The 16,492-nt window shown below is 35.2% G+C and overlaps 1 protein-coding gene across 2 annotated transcripts in view; it reads right to left on the reverse strand.

Moving 5' to 3' along the window:
- The window catches only part of PPP1R12A (protein phosphatase 1 regulatory subunit 12A), a 137,494-nt gene that overhangs the window by 71,561 nt on the left and 49,441 nt on the right, over positions 1 to 16,492 (reverse strand). For both annotated transcript variants that reach the window (XM_055341753.1, XM_055341752.1), the window contains exon 3: positions 3,062 to 3,180. In XM_055341753.1, coding sequence (XP_055197728.1) covers positions 3,062 to 3,180 — 119 coding nt within the window. The remainder of the gene's footprint in view (positions 1 to 3,061; positions 3,181 to 16,492) is intronic.

Here is a 16,492-nt window from a genome sequence, read left to right on the forward strand (position 1 = left end):
CCTGTGTCTCTGCCTCTCTCTCTCTCTGTCTCTCATGAATAAAGAAATAAAATCTTTTTTAAAAAAAGTCCTCAACTCTACTTAGGCACTTAGCTATTAGCTTCGGCGTCTTAAGTTTTTTGTTCTGTTTTTCTTGAGAGAGAGAGAAAGAAAGAGAGAAAGAGAGAGAGAGAGAGAGAACATGCATGTGAGGTGGAGAGGGGGCAGAGGGAGAAGGAGAGAGAGAATCTTAAGCAGGCTCCAAAAGCCCAGTGTGGAGCCTGTTGTGGGGCCTGATCTCATAACCTTGAGATCACGACCAGAGCCAAAATTGAATCATATGCTTAACTAATAACTCAGCCACCAGGCACCCCTTAAGATTTTTTTTTAAAAAACACTTAGTAGTCATTATGAATTTTCCTAATCCAAGGAATAAAAATCTCTTTCCAAGGGACTAATTTAGTACTTTAGCTTCTACTCCTTTGCTTCTATTTCATGGTGAACCATACTTCGTAAGAGCCAACCTTCTAAAACAATATCCCATACCTTTCCTTTAACAAACCTTAGAACACAGTTCTCTCCTGATAATACTCATTTAATTGCTGTCTAAATAAAAAAAAAATATTGCTAACTATAATGGAATATAGTGGAAATCCTGCAAACTTATTTATACATATTAATTTTTAATTGTGGTACAATACACATAATATAAAACTTACCATCTTAACATTTTGAAGTATGCAGTCCAGCAGTGTTAAGTACATTTACACTGTTGTGCAACCCATCTCTAGAACTCTTTTCATCTTGCAAAACTGAAATGCTATATCCATTAAACAAACAAACAAAAAAAAGACCCTCATTCCTACTTCCTGACAGCCATCATTTCACTTATTTTCTCTATTAATCTGATTCTTGAAGTACTTCAGGCAAGTAGAATTATACAGTATATGTCTTTTGTGATGGTCTTATTTTGCTTACCATAATATCCTCAAGGTTCATCCAAGCTACAGTATATATCAGAATTTCCTTTTGAAAGCTGAATAGTCAATTGTATGTATATACCACAATCTGTTTATTCACTCATCAGACACTTTTTTACCTCCATCTTTTGGTTATGTGAATAACACTACTATAAATATGGGTGTACAAATATCTTTTTGAAATCTTCCTTTTAATTTTTTGAGTATATAGCCCCCCTAAAGAATTGCTAGATTATATAAAGATATTATATATACATATAAAACATAAATATATTATGTATTATATACATATCTTGAGATACGATTCATGTATCATTTACAGTATCAGTGGTCTTTAGTATATTTGCAAAGTTGTGAAACTATTACTACCACAATCAGTTACTACTCATTGCTCCTAAATAACTCTATCCATAAATAATCATTCCTCGTCTATAAACTGATGTCACTCAAATATATAGCTCTACTTCTGTAGCTCTCTCTGTTCACAGATTCAACTGTTTAAATATCTAATCAGCAAAACATACTTGACACATTTGAAAATAAATTCCTGAACTTTCCCCACAAAACCTACTTTTCCCACAATATTCACATCTCATTTACACCTTCATTTTTGCATACTCTACCCTTAATCACTCAATAATCCTCTGGACCAAACCTTCAAAATGTATCTAAAATCCAATCTTTTCTTATCACTTTGTCCACTACCACCTACTTCTGCTCTTGCTTTCCTACAATCTATTTTCAATATAATAGCCACAGAGATCTTTCTAAAGTAAGTCAGATGTCACTCCTTCATCTCAATTCCTCCACTGGCTCCTACTTCTGTCTGCCTAAAAAGCCAAAGTCATTTTTTTGGCAGAGTCATTTTTTAAGGCAAAGTCGTTCCAACAACCTAAAATGGGCCTTAATGTGATAGGGTTCACTGTTACCTCTGTGATATCATTTCCCTCTAGTCCCTTCCTTGTTTTGCCCACTTTAGTCAAACTAGTCTACTTACAGTTTCTCTGAATAACCATGTACCCTCCCATCCTTTCACTCATAGCTCCCTATTTGGAATGTTCTTTCCTTAGATGCATGGTTAGTTGCCTCATCTCATTCAGATCTTAGCTTAAAAACCCACTAGTCAGGGATCCCTGGGTGGCGCAGCGGTTTGGCGCCTGCCTTTGGCCCAGGGCACGATCCTGGAGACCCGGGATCGAATCCCACGTTGGGCTCCCGGTGCATGGAGCCTGCTTCTCCCTCTGCCTGTGTCTCTGCCTCTCTCTGTGACTATCATAAAAAAAAAAAAAAAACCACTAGTCAGTGAGGACTTATTGACTGCCCTATCTATTTATTTAGAAGATTTTATTTATTTATTCATGAGAGACAGAGAGAGAGAGAGAGAGAGAGAGAGAGAGAGAGAGGCAGAGACACAGGCAGATGGAGAAGCAGGCTCCATGCAGGGAGCCAGACGTGGGACTCAATCCCGGTCTCCGGATCACGCCCAGGGCTGAAGGCGGTGCTAAACCTCTGAGCCATCCAGGCTGCCCTTGACCACCCTAATTAAATTTGCAATGTATCTCATTCATCCTGTGCACTTCCCCATTCTCTGCCTGTTTTCTCTCCAAAACTTTTACTACCGTAATTTTATGTCTGATCCTACAACTTATGACACTTCTTTCAATTTAAAAAATATTAAAAAGATGTAGAATTGAGAATCCTATATTTTTTCAAATAGACTCATACTACACATATTATTATAAAAAGTGATTTTTTTCTAATCAAATTATGATTTCTCCCTCAATATCAATAATTATTTTATTGAAAAAAATATTCAATATTCAATATTTCAATAAATATTCAATTTACTGGAAAAGAATATCATATTCTTTTTAAAACAGTTTGTCTTAAAAGATTTTATTTATTCATGAGAGACACAGAGAGAGGCAGAGACACAGGCAGAGGGAGAAGCAGGCTCCCCATGGAGAGCCTGATATGGCACTCATTCCCTGGACCCTGGGATCACTACCTGAGCCGAAAGGAGACATTCAATTGTTAGAGCCAACCAGGTGTCCCTAAAACAGTTTTAAACATTTCTTCCATTTAGGTTGCTTTTACATTACCTTGCCGATTAACTTCATTTTGAAGTAGCTCTTCCATTGCCTCCTCCTCAGCAATATCTAATGGTGTGTCTCCTTCACTGTTGACAGCTCCTACATGTGCTCCCTGACCAATCAAAAATCTATAAAATGAAAGGGAAGATAGTTAAGTAATGACAGTATCAGTAAGACTTAACCGCATAGCAAATGAGAAAAACTCCTATGTAAGAACAACACTAAAAACCAACGCTAGATGCATTAAGTTTTAAAGAAGTAGAGCATGTTTTATTTTAATTTATATTTCCTAATTTTTCAATAATGTACATATATTGCTTTAGTAATACAAAAATGTTATTTAATGATAATTAGAAAGTCTTTCATAGGATTTCATACTGTTTCCACTAAAATTTTTTATTAGCTCTATATTGACTGGTGGGCAGAGGGAAAGAGAATCCTCAAGCAGACTCCCCACTGAGCATGCAGCCCAGTGTAGGGCTTGATCCCAGGACCTTGAGATCATGACCATTTTGTAGCCTGATGCTTTTACATTATACTTGATAATTTATTGTAAACATTTCTTTCTCTATAAGGTAACATTTCATTTTTATGATCTTCATTAAATTTATAATCATAAAAATTTATAAGCGGCTCATGGTGCCCTTCCCCCTGCTTGTACACATGTGTTCTCTTCCTCTCCCTCTCAATAATAAATAAATAAATAAATAAATAAATAAATAAATAAATAAATAAATAAATAAATCTTTTTAAAAAAAGAACTACTGCATATTGTATGAGACTGGAGACATGGAGATCAGTTAGGAAACTAGTCAATATGGAGGTAATGAAAAATTTTGGTGGAGACAGTCTGAAATGATACTATGAAAGAATTTTTATTTTTTTACAAAGTCATATTAGAATTGAGGCAACTTTTTGTTTCAGAGTTTTAAAAAATGTAATATAAAACTAAATGAGAACATTTATATACTATAAATTAATAAATGAGACCAGAGCAAAAAAGAAAAAAAAAGATGTAAGTGGTATAATAAGCTGTGCTACAATGCCAGGAGAATACATAAATAATCTGCTAGCTAGGCAAAATATCAACCAAACAATTAGGCATCCTTATATGAAAGAAACACTTTTATTTTGCTTAGGTAGAAATCATTCATATGATATAAAAACAGAAAGGAGTACCTCAGAGTTGCTGCAGTGCTTGCAGCACAGGGAGCTACATGGGAAGCAGAGTCTCAAGGAAATACCAGGTCAAAGCCAAATACAGACAACCCAAAATTTATATAAACAGGAAGGATGTTAAGAGAAACTAACAATAGTAAAGTTCCAAAACTACTCGCAGGAAACAGAGCCTGGAGCAATTCTTGAGCCCAAAGTTTAGGTATATGTATACATTCATACAATTCACAAAAATCTGCACTCCAGAACTGTCACTTGCAAATATACATTTTTTAAAAGATATAAACAAACAAACAAATCTCATGGTATTAATTCTTAGCTTCCATGAATAATCTCAAAAAGCCATTCAAAAGTTGGTTGTGGGGGAAAAAAAGCACAAACATTTAGGTTCTGTGTACTTTGAGTTAGGCTCCCAACTCTGCTTCTTGACAGCTGTGTGACATTAGAATATTTGAAGCCTAATCTATGGACAAATTACAGGGCTGGGTGAAGTTTAAATAAGTTAATGTCTAAAAATAAAATAAAAATTCTATCTTTTATCCCATTATGCAAAATCATCACACTTAGCAATGTTTAAAATAATGTGAAATAAAATAGTACAGACTATCTGGAATACCAGAAATTGACTGTGAGGGGCCCTCGAGATACTGAAAACAGATGGCTATATTTCCTTCGGAACAAAAAAAGCTGGGGTATTATAAGCAGCTCATGTGACTGCTAATTAGGAAACACATATTTATTTTAAGATTTCTTGGAAAGAAAAAAGCAAAGATTTCACATAGAAGTCCCAAATTGAAAGTCAGAAAATTGGGCTATTTCTCAGATGAGTAGTTTTTCTGGTATGCTTTAGAGTTACAAAAAAGAAAAGAAAAGAAAAAAAAGAAAAGAAAAGAAAAGAAAAGAAGGAAAGGAAAGGAAAGGAAAGGAAAGGAAAGGAAAGGAAAGGAAAGGAAAGGAAAAGGAAAAAAGCAGTTTTATTGCCTTAACAATGGTTAATGATTTTCTCAAGCAATACAAATGAGGCCAACACTGGAGATGCCTACAAATGATGAAATTCTTTATAGATTATAGAAATAAAAAAACTTAAGTTGCCAGTTTCATTGAAATTTATAATAATCTAGCACCTTGAGCCAGTAAGTAATTTTGGATAAATTAATTAACCACAAAATCAAGACATGATTCACATGGATTTTTACAAAATTATTTGCACACGTCCTAATTTAAAAACCTGACAGATGGTATAGGATTCGTTTTGTTGTTGTTTTTGACAGAGAGAGAGAGAGAGAGAGAGAGAAAGAGAGAGAGAGATAAGCAGGCTTCCCAGTGAGCAAGGAGCCCAGCGTGAAGTTGGATCCCAGGACCCTAAGCCGAAGGCAGACGCCTAACAACTGAGCCACTCAGGTTCCAAAAGGTATAAGTTCTTAACCAAGTTATTGGCTGCAACTTGGATATGGTACCTTAAATAAATTCACAGGATTCTATCTGGGTTAGAATTATTTAGTGTTAATTGAATTTGGAAGACAAATTTTGACAGTCTCTATTAATTGTCTTGGATTACGAGTTTTGTAAAAAACCAATTCGTAGATGAGATTATGAGAAAAGGAAATGGCTTTCATTCAAAAAATTTGATCTTTTAAAGAAAATTGTCTTTAAAGTAGAAGCTAATGAGAACATAGGGATCAAAGAGAGAAGGGAGAAGACACTCCATCATCAAGAGCTGAATATATTTAGTGTTCAAATTTAATGTATATTGACTTTTTTTACTCACTGTAGGGACACTAGTATCAAGAAGTCATTATAATCAATACGTGAACTTTTCATGTAATCAATACAGGAGTCTTTAAAAATCAGAAAGTGAGTACAGCCTTAAAAAAAAAAAAGGAGGAAATTCTGTTACACAGCTGAACCTCAAGGTCTGTGCTAAGCATTAGAGGATAGTCACAAATGGACAAATACTATATAATTCCACTCATATGAAGTATCTAAAGGTATCAAGATAATACAAACAGAAAATAGAAAGTTGGTTACCAAGGGCTGGGGGTAGAGGAGAGGGGAAATTAGTGCATACAATTTCAGTATTACAAGATGAAAAATTACATATCTGCCGCACAATGTGAATATATTTGATGCTACTGAATTGTACACTTAATGGTAAATTTAATATTATGTGATTTTACAATAAATTTTTTTTTGTTTATCAGAGAGTCAGAAGAATCCCACTGGAATAGTTGTTCTTTGAAAATCAAAATGACTTCCTCAAAGTCATCTAGTGACAGAATTATGAACTACCTGAACTTTTCAAAAATGGATAAGTAGAACATTATACTATTAAGAAGAAATACATGCTGTTTTCTTTTGGTAGTCTCTGAGCAACAAAAATCCTAAAATAAGTATAAACCCTTATGCATCTTCAGTGGAAATGCATTTTGCTATTTCATTCTTGAAGTTCTATATCACAATGAAAAATAGCTGACCCATCACTTGTCATTTCATTAAATACTTTTCCAGCCGTGCCTTCTTTCTCCTCTTTTGGGACTCTAATGGCAAAAATGTTAGGTCTTCGTTATAGTCCCACAAGTCTCTAAGGGTCTATTCATTCTAATTTAGTCTATTTCCTCTCTGTTGCTTAGATTTGATAACTTCCATTGATCCATTTTTCAGTTCACTAATTCTTTCTTCTATCCCTTCCATTCCACTCTTGAGCATACCCACTTTTATTCTGGTTATTAGACATTTTAGTTCATTCCCATTTGATTCTTCTTAATATCTTCTATTTCTTTGAAGACTTTCTTTTTGCTGAGATTTTAATTTTTTGGTTTCCAGTATGCTCATAATGGTTGAAACATTTTCATGATAGCTGGTCTATACTTTGATAATTTTAAGAGCAGTATCTCTGTCATTCCATGTTGGTCTCTACTGGTTGTCTTTTTTCATTAATTGGGGAATTTCCTTGGTATGGCAATTGATTTTCAATTGAAATCTGAACACTTTGAGTGTTACGTTAAAAGACTCTAGATCTTGCCTAAATCTTCTGTTAGCTGGCTTTTTTTGGCTCTGCTGCAGCAGAGGAAGCTATGGAGGTGCTATTTCATTACAACAAGGTAGGGGTAGAAATCTAGGTTCCCCACTCAGCCTCCACTGAGGCCAAAGATGGGGTGGTGGCTCCTTGTTCTAATTTACCACAAAGCCTTCACTGATATCTTCCTGGATGAAAAGGGTATAAGTGCTTCATTACTACTACCATGTGGCTTCCGACTATAAGGTGAGGGAGGTAGGGATCTTTACTGGTGGGTGGTGATGAAAGTATTCACTCTCCACTAGGCCTCTTCTGACACACCCCAGGAAGGAGTAGGAGCTGGCTGGTATGTAATACAGGTCGGGGGGGAGGGCTAGTTAATCATTTGGTGGGTATTGAAGTATTGGCTAGCTCTGGCCTAATCTGACATCACTGCAGTAGGACTATTGGGCGTACCTCAATATAGCCTGGTAAGGGTGGAGGTCTACACTCCCTACCTAGCCTTTGCCAGGTGAGGGCATTGGTGAGACTAAGGTTTTTTCCCTGTGGACTTTGCCTGGTTAAGTAGAGTGGTTATTACTATTTTTAAGTTTTCTGTCCTGCAAGGGTACCCCTCTCCCAGTATTTGGCTAAAAAGATTAGGCTTTTGTTGGGACTTTCTCTCTTTTTTTGGTGTGCCCATTTGTGCTTCTGGATTATCAGTGTTTTTCAGTTCAAAGATACATGAGGCAAAAAGAAAAGCTAGGACATTTTCTCCTGTGGGTCCTGTGATGTTTAGCCCATCAGGCCTTCTCTTTCTACCTCTCAGAATCTTACGTTTTATATATAATGTGCAGGGTTTTTAGTAGTTCTTAGAAGGAATAGGAAAAACCACATCTAGTCTATCTTCCCAGAAGCACAAATTCTCTTTTATTTTTAATTGTCAAATTGCAATGTTTAGAACATTACCGATTTTAACCACAATTTTGTTACAGATACAATTAATTATGCAATAGCAAAGACCAGGCTAACACCAGTGAGATAAATGAATATATCCGTGAAACTAGGGCCTATTTTTCAGTTGTCTAGGAACATGGATTATCATTTCTTTAAAAAAAAATAATAAAAATGTGGCAAAGTATTTAAATTGTTTCTATTGTCCTTTACATATAGGACATCCTCAAGGTTCTGTCTTTAGCATTTCCTATTTCTCTCAATTACTCCCCAGAACAGTAGTTCTATACTTCTTTAATAATGCACTAACTCCTGAAAAGGCATATTTGTTTAATAAAATCTATTAAATGCACTACTGTCTTACTTTAATACTGCAACTTTCAATTCCCAGAGGCAAAAATCCTACTCACTATACAACAATTCTAAAATGTACATTTTCCTCACATTTTAACATCATTGAAATCTTCTACAATCAATGAATGCTATAATCCATGATATCTTACAACGGCTACTGGGCACATGGCACACACAACATGGTTGTGATTATATGTCCTCATGTGACCTCAGTCATAGCTATTTATACTATTTTCATTTCAGTCAACTTATGTGCATTGTTAGTACCTTATTCCTTGAACTTAAAATGTCTTCCTGGATGTCATCTTAAACTTTTGTTGATACTTTCCAGTAAGATCAAGAAAACATGAAAATCAAAATGGCTTAAAATAAAATCCCAAAGGCAATAAGGAAACATTCTTTAGTAATGTTGCATCAATGACACTCTAAATTACACAGAAAATGATACTGTGTGAAAAAAAACATAGGTGATTAAACACAAACACGCACAGTATTATAGTTTCATTTTTTTAGTTGGCATATAAAATAATGACAGTGATAAAACAATGGCATCTTAAACTTCATGACATTCAGTATATGCATTATAAACACATTCAATATATTCCTGGCTTCCTACAGCACTACTGTTAGCATCTCAATTAGGGCTTATTTAAAACCACATTCCACTACAATCTCTTCTCTGCTTCCCCCCCTCCCCCCAGTCCTGCTCTTTAGATCTCTTAGGAAGTCTAAAGGCATCATTTTCCCAATTACAAAGGTCAGACGGGGAGGCAAAACAGTGTAATGGTTTAAAGTACAGACTTGAAAAGTTAGACTGGTGAGGTTCAAATCCTAGCTCTGGCACTTACTGTGTGTGATTAGTCTTTGATTCAAGTTTCCTCATCTATAAGAGAAGAATTATCATACAGGCCTACCATCACTCACCCAAACCCAAATTTCAAATGTTTCATATTTTAGAAAGATAATATTGCAGATTATGTAAAACCCCCACTAAATCTGAGGCAGTACTTCATAACCAAACACATTAATATTTTTGCAGAAAATAAACATATAGTAAATGGGATAAACAAAGACTATAAATAGCTTCATATAAGTTTAGATCACAGTTTGCTCCCAAATGAGCCTACACCCAAATTTACAATTTGTTTGTCATTCTTCCAAGTTTTTGAGGTTTGTAATATTGCATATAGGCCTGCGGGTCGGTGGTAACAACATGTTTTCATGTGATTGTTAGGATGACTGAAATTATATATATTTGAAGGACTTAGAGCAGTGACTAGCACATATTAAGAACTCAATGAACATTAGCTATTATCAGGCATTATTACCACCTTTGATTTTTCCTCTTACCTCACGACCTAGATCCAGTGAATCATACCAAACCATATCAATTCTATTTTCCAAATTTCTCTTAGATCTGCCCCATTTCCAATTTCACTACCATTGTCGAGATCTCTTGTCCAACAATACTAATCTGTGAAGAATGTTATTCCTAAAATATAGAGTGCATATCCCTAAAAATGCATCACCACTGAAGGTCAAACTTAAAGAGGCATACAAATTCTTCTACGCTCTGGCTTCAGTTCATCTTCCCAATCAAATCTGCTCTCTCCATATACCTACTGCTAATGTTCTTTTTCCTGAAAAAATATGGCTCCAAAAAAACTTCTCTTATCCAATGGAATCATAACCAGTATTTGCTTGGTTAACCAGAAAAGCTGATTAAAATAGGGAAACATAAAATGTAATACATATATGAAAATAAGCACATGTAAGTAAGATATTTACTTCAACACAGAAGGTACTGGAGAATGTCTCTAGTGACTTAAACCTATGCTACCGGGGCAGCCCCGGAGGCTCAGCAGTTTAGTGCCACCTTCAGCCCAGGGCCTGATCCTGGAGACCGGAATCAAGTCCCATGTCGGGCTCCCTGCATGGAGTCTGCTTCTCCCTCTGCCTGTGTCTCTGCCTCTCTCTCTCTCTCTCTCTGTGCCTCTCATGAATAAATAAATCAAATCTTCAAAAAAAAAAAAAATAAACCTATGCTGCCTTTCTTGCACAAACCATACTCATAACGCATTTCCTAAGACTTTAAAGTTTCTTTAAAATGAAGCAAGTGTTGAAGTCAACAGGACAGCAGTCAGAGTACACAATCCATCTAGATCTTTTACTTTCAATCTTTCAGTTTTCTCAACCACATCTACTTGAATAGCAATTATATATGTATATAAAAGATTTATTTATCTACTTTAGAGAAAGAGTGAGTGAGAGTAGGGTGAGGGGCAGAGGGAGAGGGAGAGAATCTCAAGCAGATCCCCTGCTGAGGGCAGAGCCTGATGCAGGGCTCATTCTCACAACCCTGAGATCATGACCTGAGCCTAAATCAAGAGTTGGGACATTCAACTGATGTAGCCACCCAGGCACCCCATCAGCAATTATATTTTTAAAGCCTTGCCTTTATCAAGTCTTTCAAAGTATCTGACTTTGTTATAGCAATAATTTTCTTTTTTGTACACATTTCATGAGTTTTGGGTTATCTAATAAATAATCAAGAACAAGTTCAGAACATGCACAATTAACTTTTGGTAGGCTTGTAACTCATTCGGTGAAACTGAAGTGAGTAAGTTTAGTAGAAGTAGCCTATTTGCTGCAATGTTCAGTTTTAACAACTTTATGGGAATTAGTCATTATATTTTAACAAGGAAGTGGCAAATGTCAGTTAATAACAGTGGAGGCCAGTTAAAAGAGCTATACCATATATTATTTCTCATTCATGAATAACATTTTATTCAGACAGCTCCCAATTCTCACAGGCATAAACCCTGCCCCACTGTTTAATGTAGCAGTTAATGTCACCTCCTCTAGAATCTTTCTCAATAATTTCTTCCTCAGTGTTCCTTTTACATGTCTTGGTCCCTTTCTTGTATGTAGTTTAGTTAACTAACTTCACATATAACTGTAAGCTTGAAAATTAGGAATGGAGCTGCAGCCATTTTTATATCTCACAAAGCCTAACACTACTGTAGAAGATAGTTGTAATATAATGAAAAGAGTATCAGAATTTGAGTCCTGAGAAGGAAGGTTCAGTTCTGATTGTGAAATGGATGTGATACTGAACATTCCCATAGCGTTCTTTAAAAAAGCAGGAGAAAATGATCTTTACAGTTTTAAGCAAACATACCTCATTATTATATGAAGATATAAATATCTCTTAGATAAAATTTTAATATTTTCATAGAACCCTAGACTTAGTTTCACCTTCTGAGACTCCTAACAGAATACATAATCTGCTTTAGGCAAAGTATCATTCTTGACAAGCTAAGTAAATTAGAGTTTTATCCTCAAATATCCTCTTATCAAAGTACGACAAATGACTACTTTATTATCCTCTGTTCTTCTCACCTAGTTACATTTACCCTCACATCAAATGATATTTTTTTTTACCCTCACATGATAATTTTTTTTTATAAGTCCAGGAGAACCAAGAGCTCAGCTATTTTTCATTAAAAGTAATGACCAAATATAGTATTTTGAATCACAATTTATTTAACGTTTACTGAAGGCTAATTATGTTGTATATTGTGCCAAGTGTTATATACATTATTTCATCTAATCTTCACAATAATCTCATAAAATAGGGATAAGTATTATTATTTTCATTTTACAGATCAGGACACAGAGGTTCAGAGAAGCCAGCAATTTGCCTAAAGTTAATAGCAATTAATTGATAGAGTTAAGATTAAAATATCAGGGATATTATAACATTTCTCATGGATGTGGTGGTGAAGTTTATAGATTTCTTAAATTAGTTAAGAACTTCTGATTTTTTTATCCAAATAACAAAATTGCTGAATTCTGGATACAAGATGCAACAGGTGCAGACTATGAAGCAAGATGCCTACTTTGTTGAAAGGATCAGCAAGGGGATCAAGGTGGCTAATAGAGAGTATGTGGAGAGAAGAGTGAAGAATAGAAGACCACAGGAGTAACACCGGGCCCAAACTACAGACATGTAGGACATCTGGAATGTAGGAATTCTGGCTTCTACTCTGAATGCATTATGAATCCACTGGAAGGATCTGAATAAAAATGTGGTGTTATCTCACTTGTAATATTTTAAATGGATCATTCTGGTCACTTTGTGGAAAACAGATGGGGGGGGTGTGCGGGAAGAGGATGGTTATGGTTAGAATTTTTGCAACTATAATAATTCCAGTAGAAAACAAGATCAGGAAGAAATTACAGTGGCAATGAAAATAGTCAGATACTGGATGTATCTTGAAGGGTAAGCCAAGTGAAATCTTGAGGATTATATTGGATGTTTATGGAGTAAGGCTACAATGAAAGCCATAAATAAGCCACCACAAATATTTAAGAGTTATCATACCCTTAAGTAATTGATATTTTAATGATGAAGTGATAAAGCTCATGAAATTTTTTCCATGCTGTAAATAAGACCATGAAAATGTCACTGACTGTAATCCTACTAGCATTTTATAATGATATAAAATCTTCAATTGTAGTGGCTTTGAAACTACTACAAACACAAAAATATGTTAAATATACTAATTAAACACCATCCTATCCCATGTACTATAACACTACACAATGTTAAGCTTTATACAGGGCTAATTTTCTCTACTATTGAAAAATTTTACAGCAAACACCAAAACTACTCAAGATAAAAGCGCACCTAGGGATTCCTGGGTGGCTCAGTTGGTTGACTCTTGATTTTGGCTCAGGCTGTGGGATCAAGCCCTGGGTCCCACTCAGCACTGAGTCATTTGGGATCCTTTCCCTCTTCCACTCCCTTTCATACACTTTTCCCTCTCTCTAAAATAAAAAAGTAAAAAAAAAAAAAAAAAAAAAAAAAGAAGAAGAAAGCACTCCTAAACATCTGTGGTGGAAGCCTAAAAAAGAAATGTAGTGACAAAATGAAAATACAAAAAGATAACAGAATAATGGCATCAACAACCAAAATGTTAATAAAATAAATTGTTTTATTATTCAAATACAAATTTGTTTACATAAACATAAAAATTCCCATGATTTGCAAAAATGAAAGGACAATTCCAAGGTCTAAAACTAGAGTCATTCAAACAAATAGCATTCATTGGTCAACCAAGAAGGACCGGCTGAATAAACTACAATTACACAACTACAATAAACTACACAACAAAGTACGGAAACCTAAACAGAACAATGAGAACTAGCTTTATATACTCCATCATATAGTGATCTCCAGAATAGACTATTAAGTGAAAAAAGCAAGTGAAGAACTATGTACATAGTATTCTAATACTTACCTACAAGGGGAAATAATATTTTAAATGACACTTGTGTTAAAAAACAAACTGATAAATAAAATATTTAAAAAATAAATAATTGGGATAAAATACAAAATTTGCGAACACAGGAAAGAGGATGGTAGAGCAGGGATTGCCATTAGAACTCAGTACTTTACGTAAATTATAAAACAAAATTAAATTTAAAAAAGCAAACTCTAAAAAGTAAATGAAATTAATAACGAACCCAAGAGTATATCTAGTTGGTGGCATAACACACAGAAAAGAACTATTTCAAAGAACTATTTTGTGATTTCGACACACGGTAATTTGATTGTATATATCTGAAGTAGGATACCTTAGGACCAAAAGAAATGCCCCCATAGAAAACTTCAAACTGCTTTCAGTAATCGATATTGTTGTTGTCAGTGCTATTGTTGTTATAAGTAGTCTAATGTATATGTAATATATAACAAAGCAAATTAGTAATTGTGGAAATGGAACAAAGGGAGAAAGGAAAAATTGATACACGATACAAGAGGGTAAAGGAAAACACCTTGGTGCCAAATATGAATTCGAAGCAGTGACCAACTCAGTAGCAATGAGCACTTCTAAGGAATAGGGCTCCTTGGAGAGAGGCAGAGACACAGGCAGAGGGAGAAGCAGGCTCCCTGCAGGGAGCCTGATGCAGGACTCAATCCTGGTACCCCAGGATCACACCTTGAGCCAAAGACAGATGCTCAACCACTGAACCACCCAGGTGTCCTCCTGTGGTCTTTTCTGTGTACATGAACTAGGTGTCTCTTTTTGCATCCAAATTTCCTCTTCTTATATGGAAACCAGTACGACTGAATTAGGGCTGACCCTAAGGACCTCATTTTAACTTAATTATCTCTTTAAAGGCTGCATTTATACAGTCACAATCCAAGGTTCTGGGGGGCTAGGGCTTCAACATATAAATTATGTGCAGACACAATTCAGCATACCAAAGGAAGAGCATGAAGTTAATGCATACGTTTCAATACCTGACCCACCAGTATTTAGCAAAACAATGCACATACTGAGCATTAACATCATACTCCCCAAACTCACCTCCATTACTGTTCCTCTAATCCACTCTGGAGAAGGGGCAGTATTAAACAATCTTTATTTTTAGTTTTTCCTAAGACTTCTACCTTCTTCAAAGCAGGGAGAGGTTGAGAAGAATTATTTTGGTGAAAAGGTAAGATAACAGCCAGAAAATGAAGAGCTATTACAAATCAGATGTGAAATTTTTAAATGTCTAGAAACTAACTGTAATCTCATACTGTTTGTTCTATCTCCGCTGGAGCTCAAAATTTATTTACTTTTTTGGTAAGATTTTATTTTTAAGGTAATTTGCACACACAATGTGGGGCTCAAACCTTGAGGTCAAGAGTTGCATGCTCCACCAACTGAGCCAGCCAGGTGCCCTCAGAAGTCAAAAATTCAGAACTCACTGTATCCAAACCAACCTCACAACCACAGAGTAAACTATGTGCTTCATTGTTTGTTTCATCTCTCATTTCAATAGGGATTAATTAGAACTATTCTGTGCATGATGCATTTCCTAAAGAAGCATGTAAACATCTGATGCATTGCAGAGATGATGAATTAGCCAGGAATATCCGAAAAGTTTTTGGAAGAAGTGACCCTTACATAACTACATTTGAGAATCTGGTAGGAGCTGGTCAAGCAAAGAAATAAGGCAAATGAACCAATGTAAGAAAAGACTCATTAATATGAACCAGCAGTAAATGCTGGGGAATTAAAAGTAGTCCAATATTGAAGACAGTGAAAAATATGGAAAGTGTTAAGAGAAACAGAAGTAGGAAGAAGCCAGATTATTCCTATTGATTGTATAAATAATATTAATCATTGAGGGTACATAGCTTGGCCAGGGGCATAAAGTTAGTGAATGGCAGAACCAGGATTTGTAACAAATTTAACTCCAAATACTTTAGTTAGCAGTGACCCAACTTTCCTAGGTCATTACTGTTTTACAACTATTATTTCTACATCATTATTAACAGGGCTTTCTTTTACCCTATAAACACTGTAACTTGGGGATATCTTCACTCTATCTCTTAAGCCACTATGCTATATTTTTCTAAACCAAAGAAAACATTAGTGAGACTAACTGGTGGAACAGATAATGTTGATAAAACTAATGGTGTATTCTGGAAGGGTTTTGGACTATCATCACCTTAACAGATAATCCAGTCAGTATCTATCAGTTAAACTGTCTTTTATAAACATTGTCATTACTTTAAAAAGTCTGAAAGAGCAAAATAGAAAAAGTCATCATTCTTCTACATTTAATTTTGTTCAAAGACACTACAGATTTAAAAACTTCAGTTATACTACAGCCATAAATTCAAACTGCCTAAAGAAAAGTAGTTACATCAGCAAAACTCTAGTGAGCCTTGGCCAAATCAAGTTACTTTTGTTTGTACAAGTCCTATGAAGCACTTTGTTCCATAGCCTACCTTCTAAAAAATGAAAAGTTGTAGTTGTTCCATTGAAAATATGAACACCTGCAGCAGACTGCTTACCCTTCCTCATACTTCTTTACTGACATGTAAAACACTGAATATGCCAAGTACTTGCTTTTCCCCAGGTAGACATGGGCAAGTGACCAAACCCAGGCCAACGCAA

Source organism: Nyctereutes procyonoides, unplaced genomic scaffold, assembly GCF_905146905.1.
Source record: "Nyctereutes procyonoides isolate TBG_1078 unplaced genomic scaffold, NYPRO_anot_genome, whole genome shotgun sequence".
NCBI classification, from domain to species: Eukaryota; Metazoa; Chordata; class Mammalia; order Carnivora; family Canidae; genus Nyctereutes; species Nyctereutes procyonoides.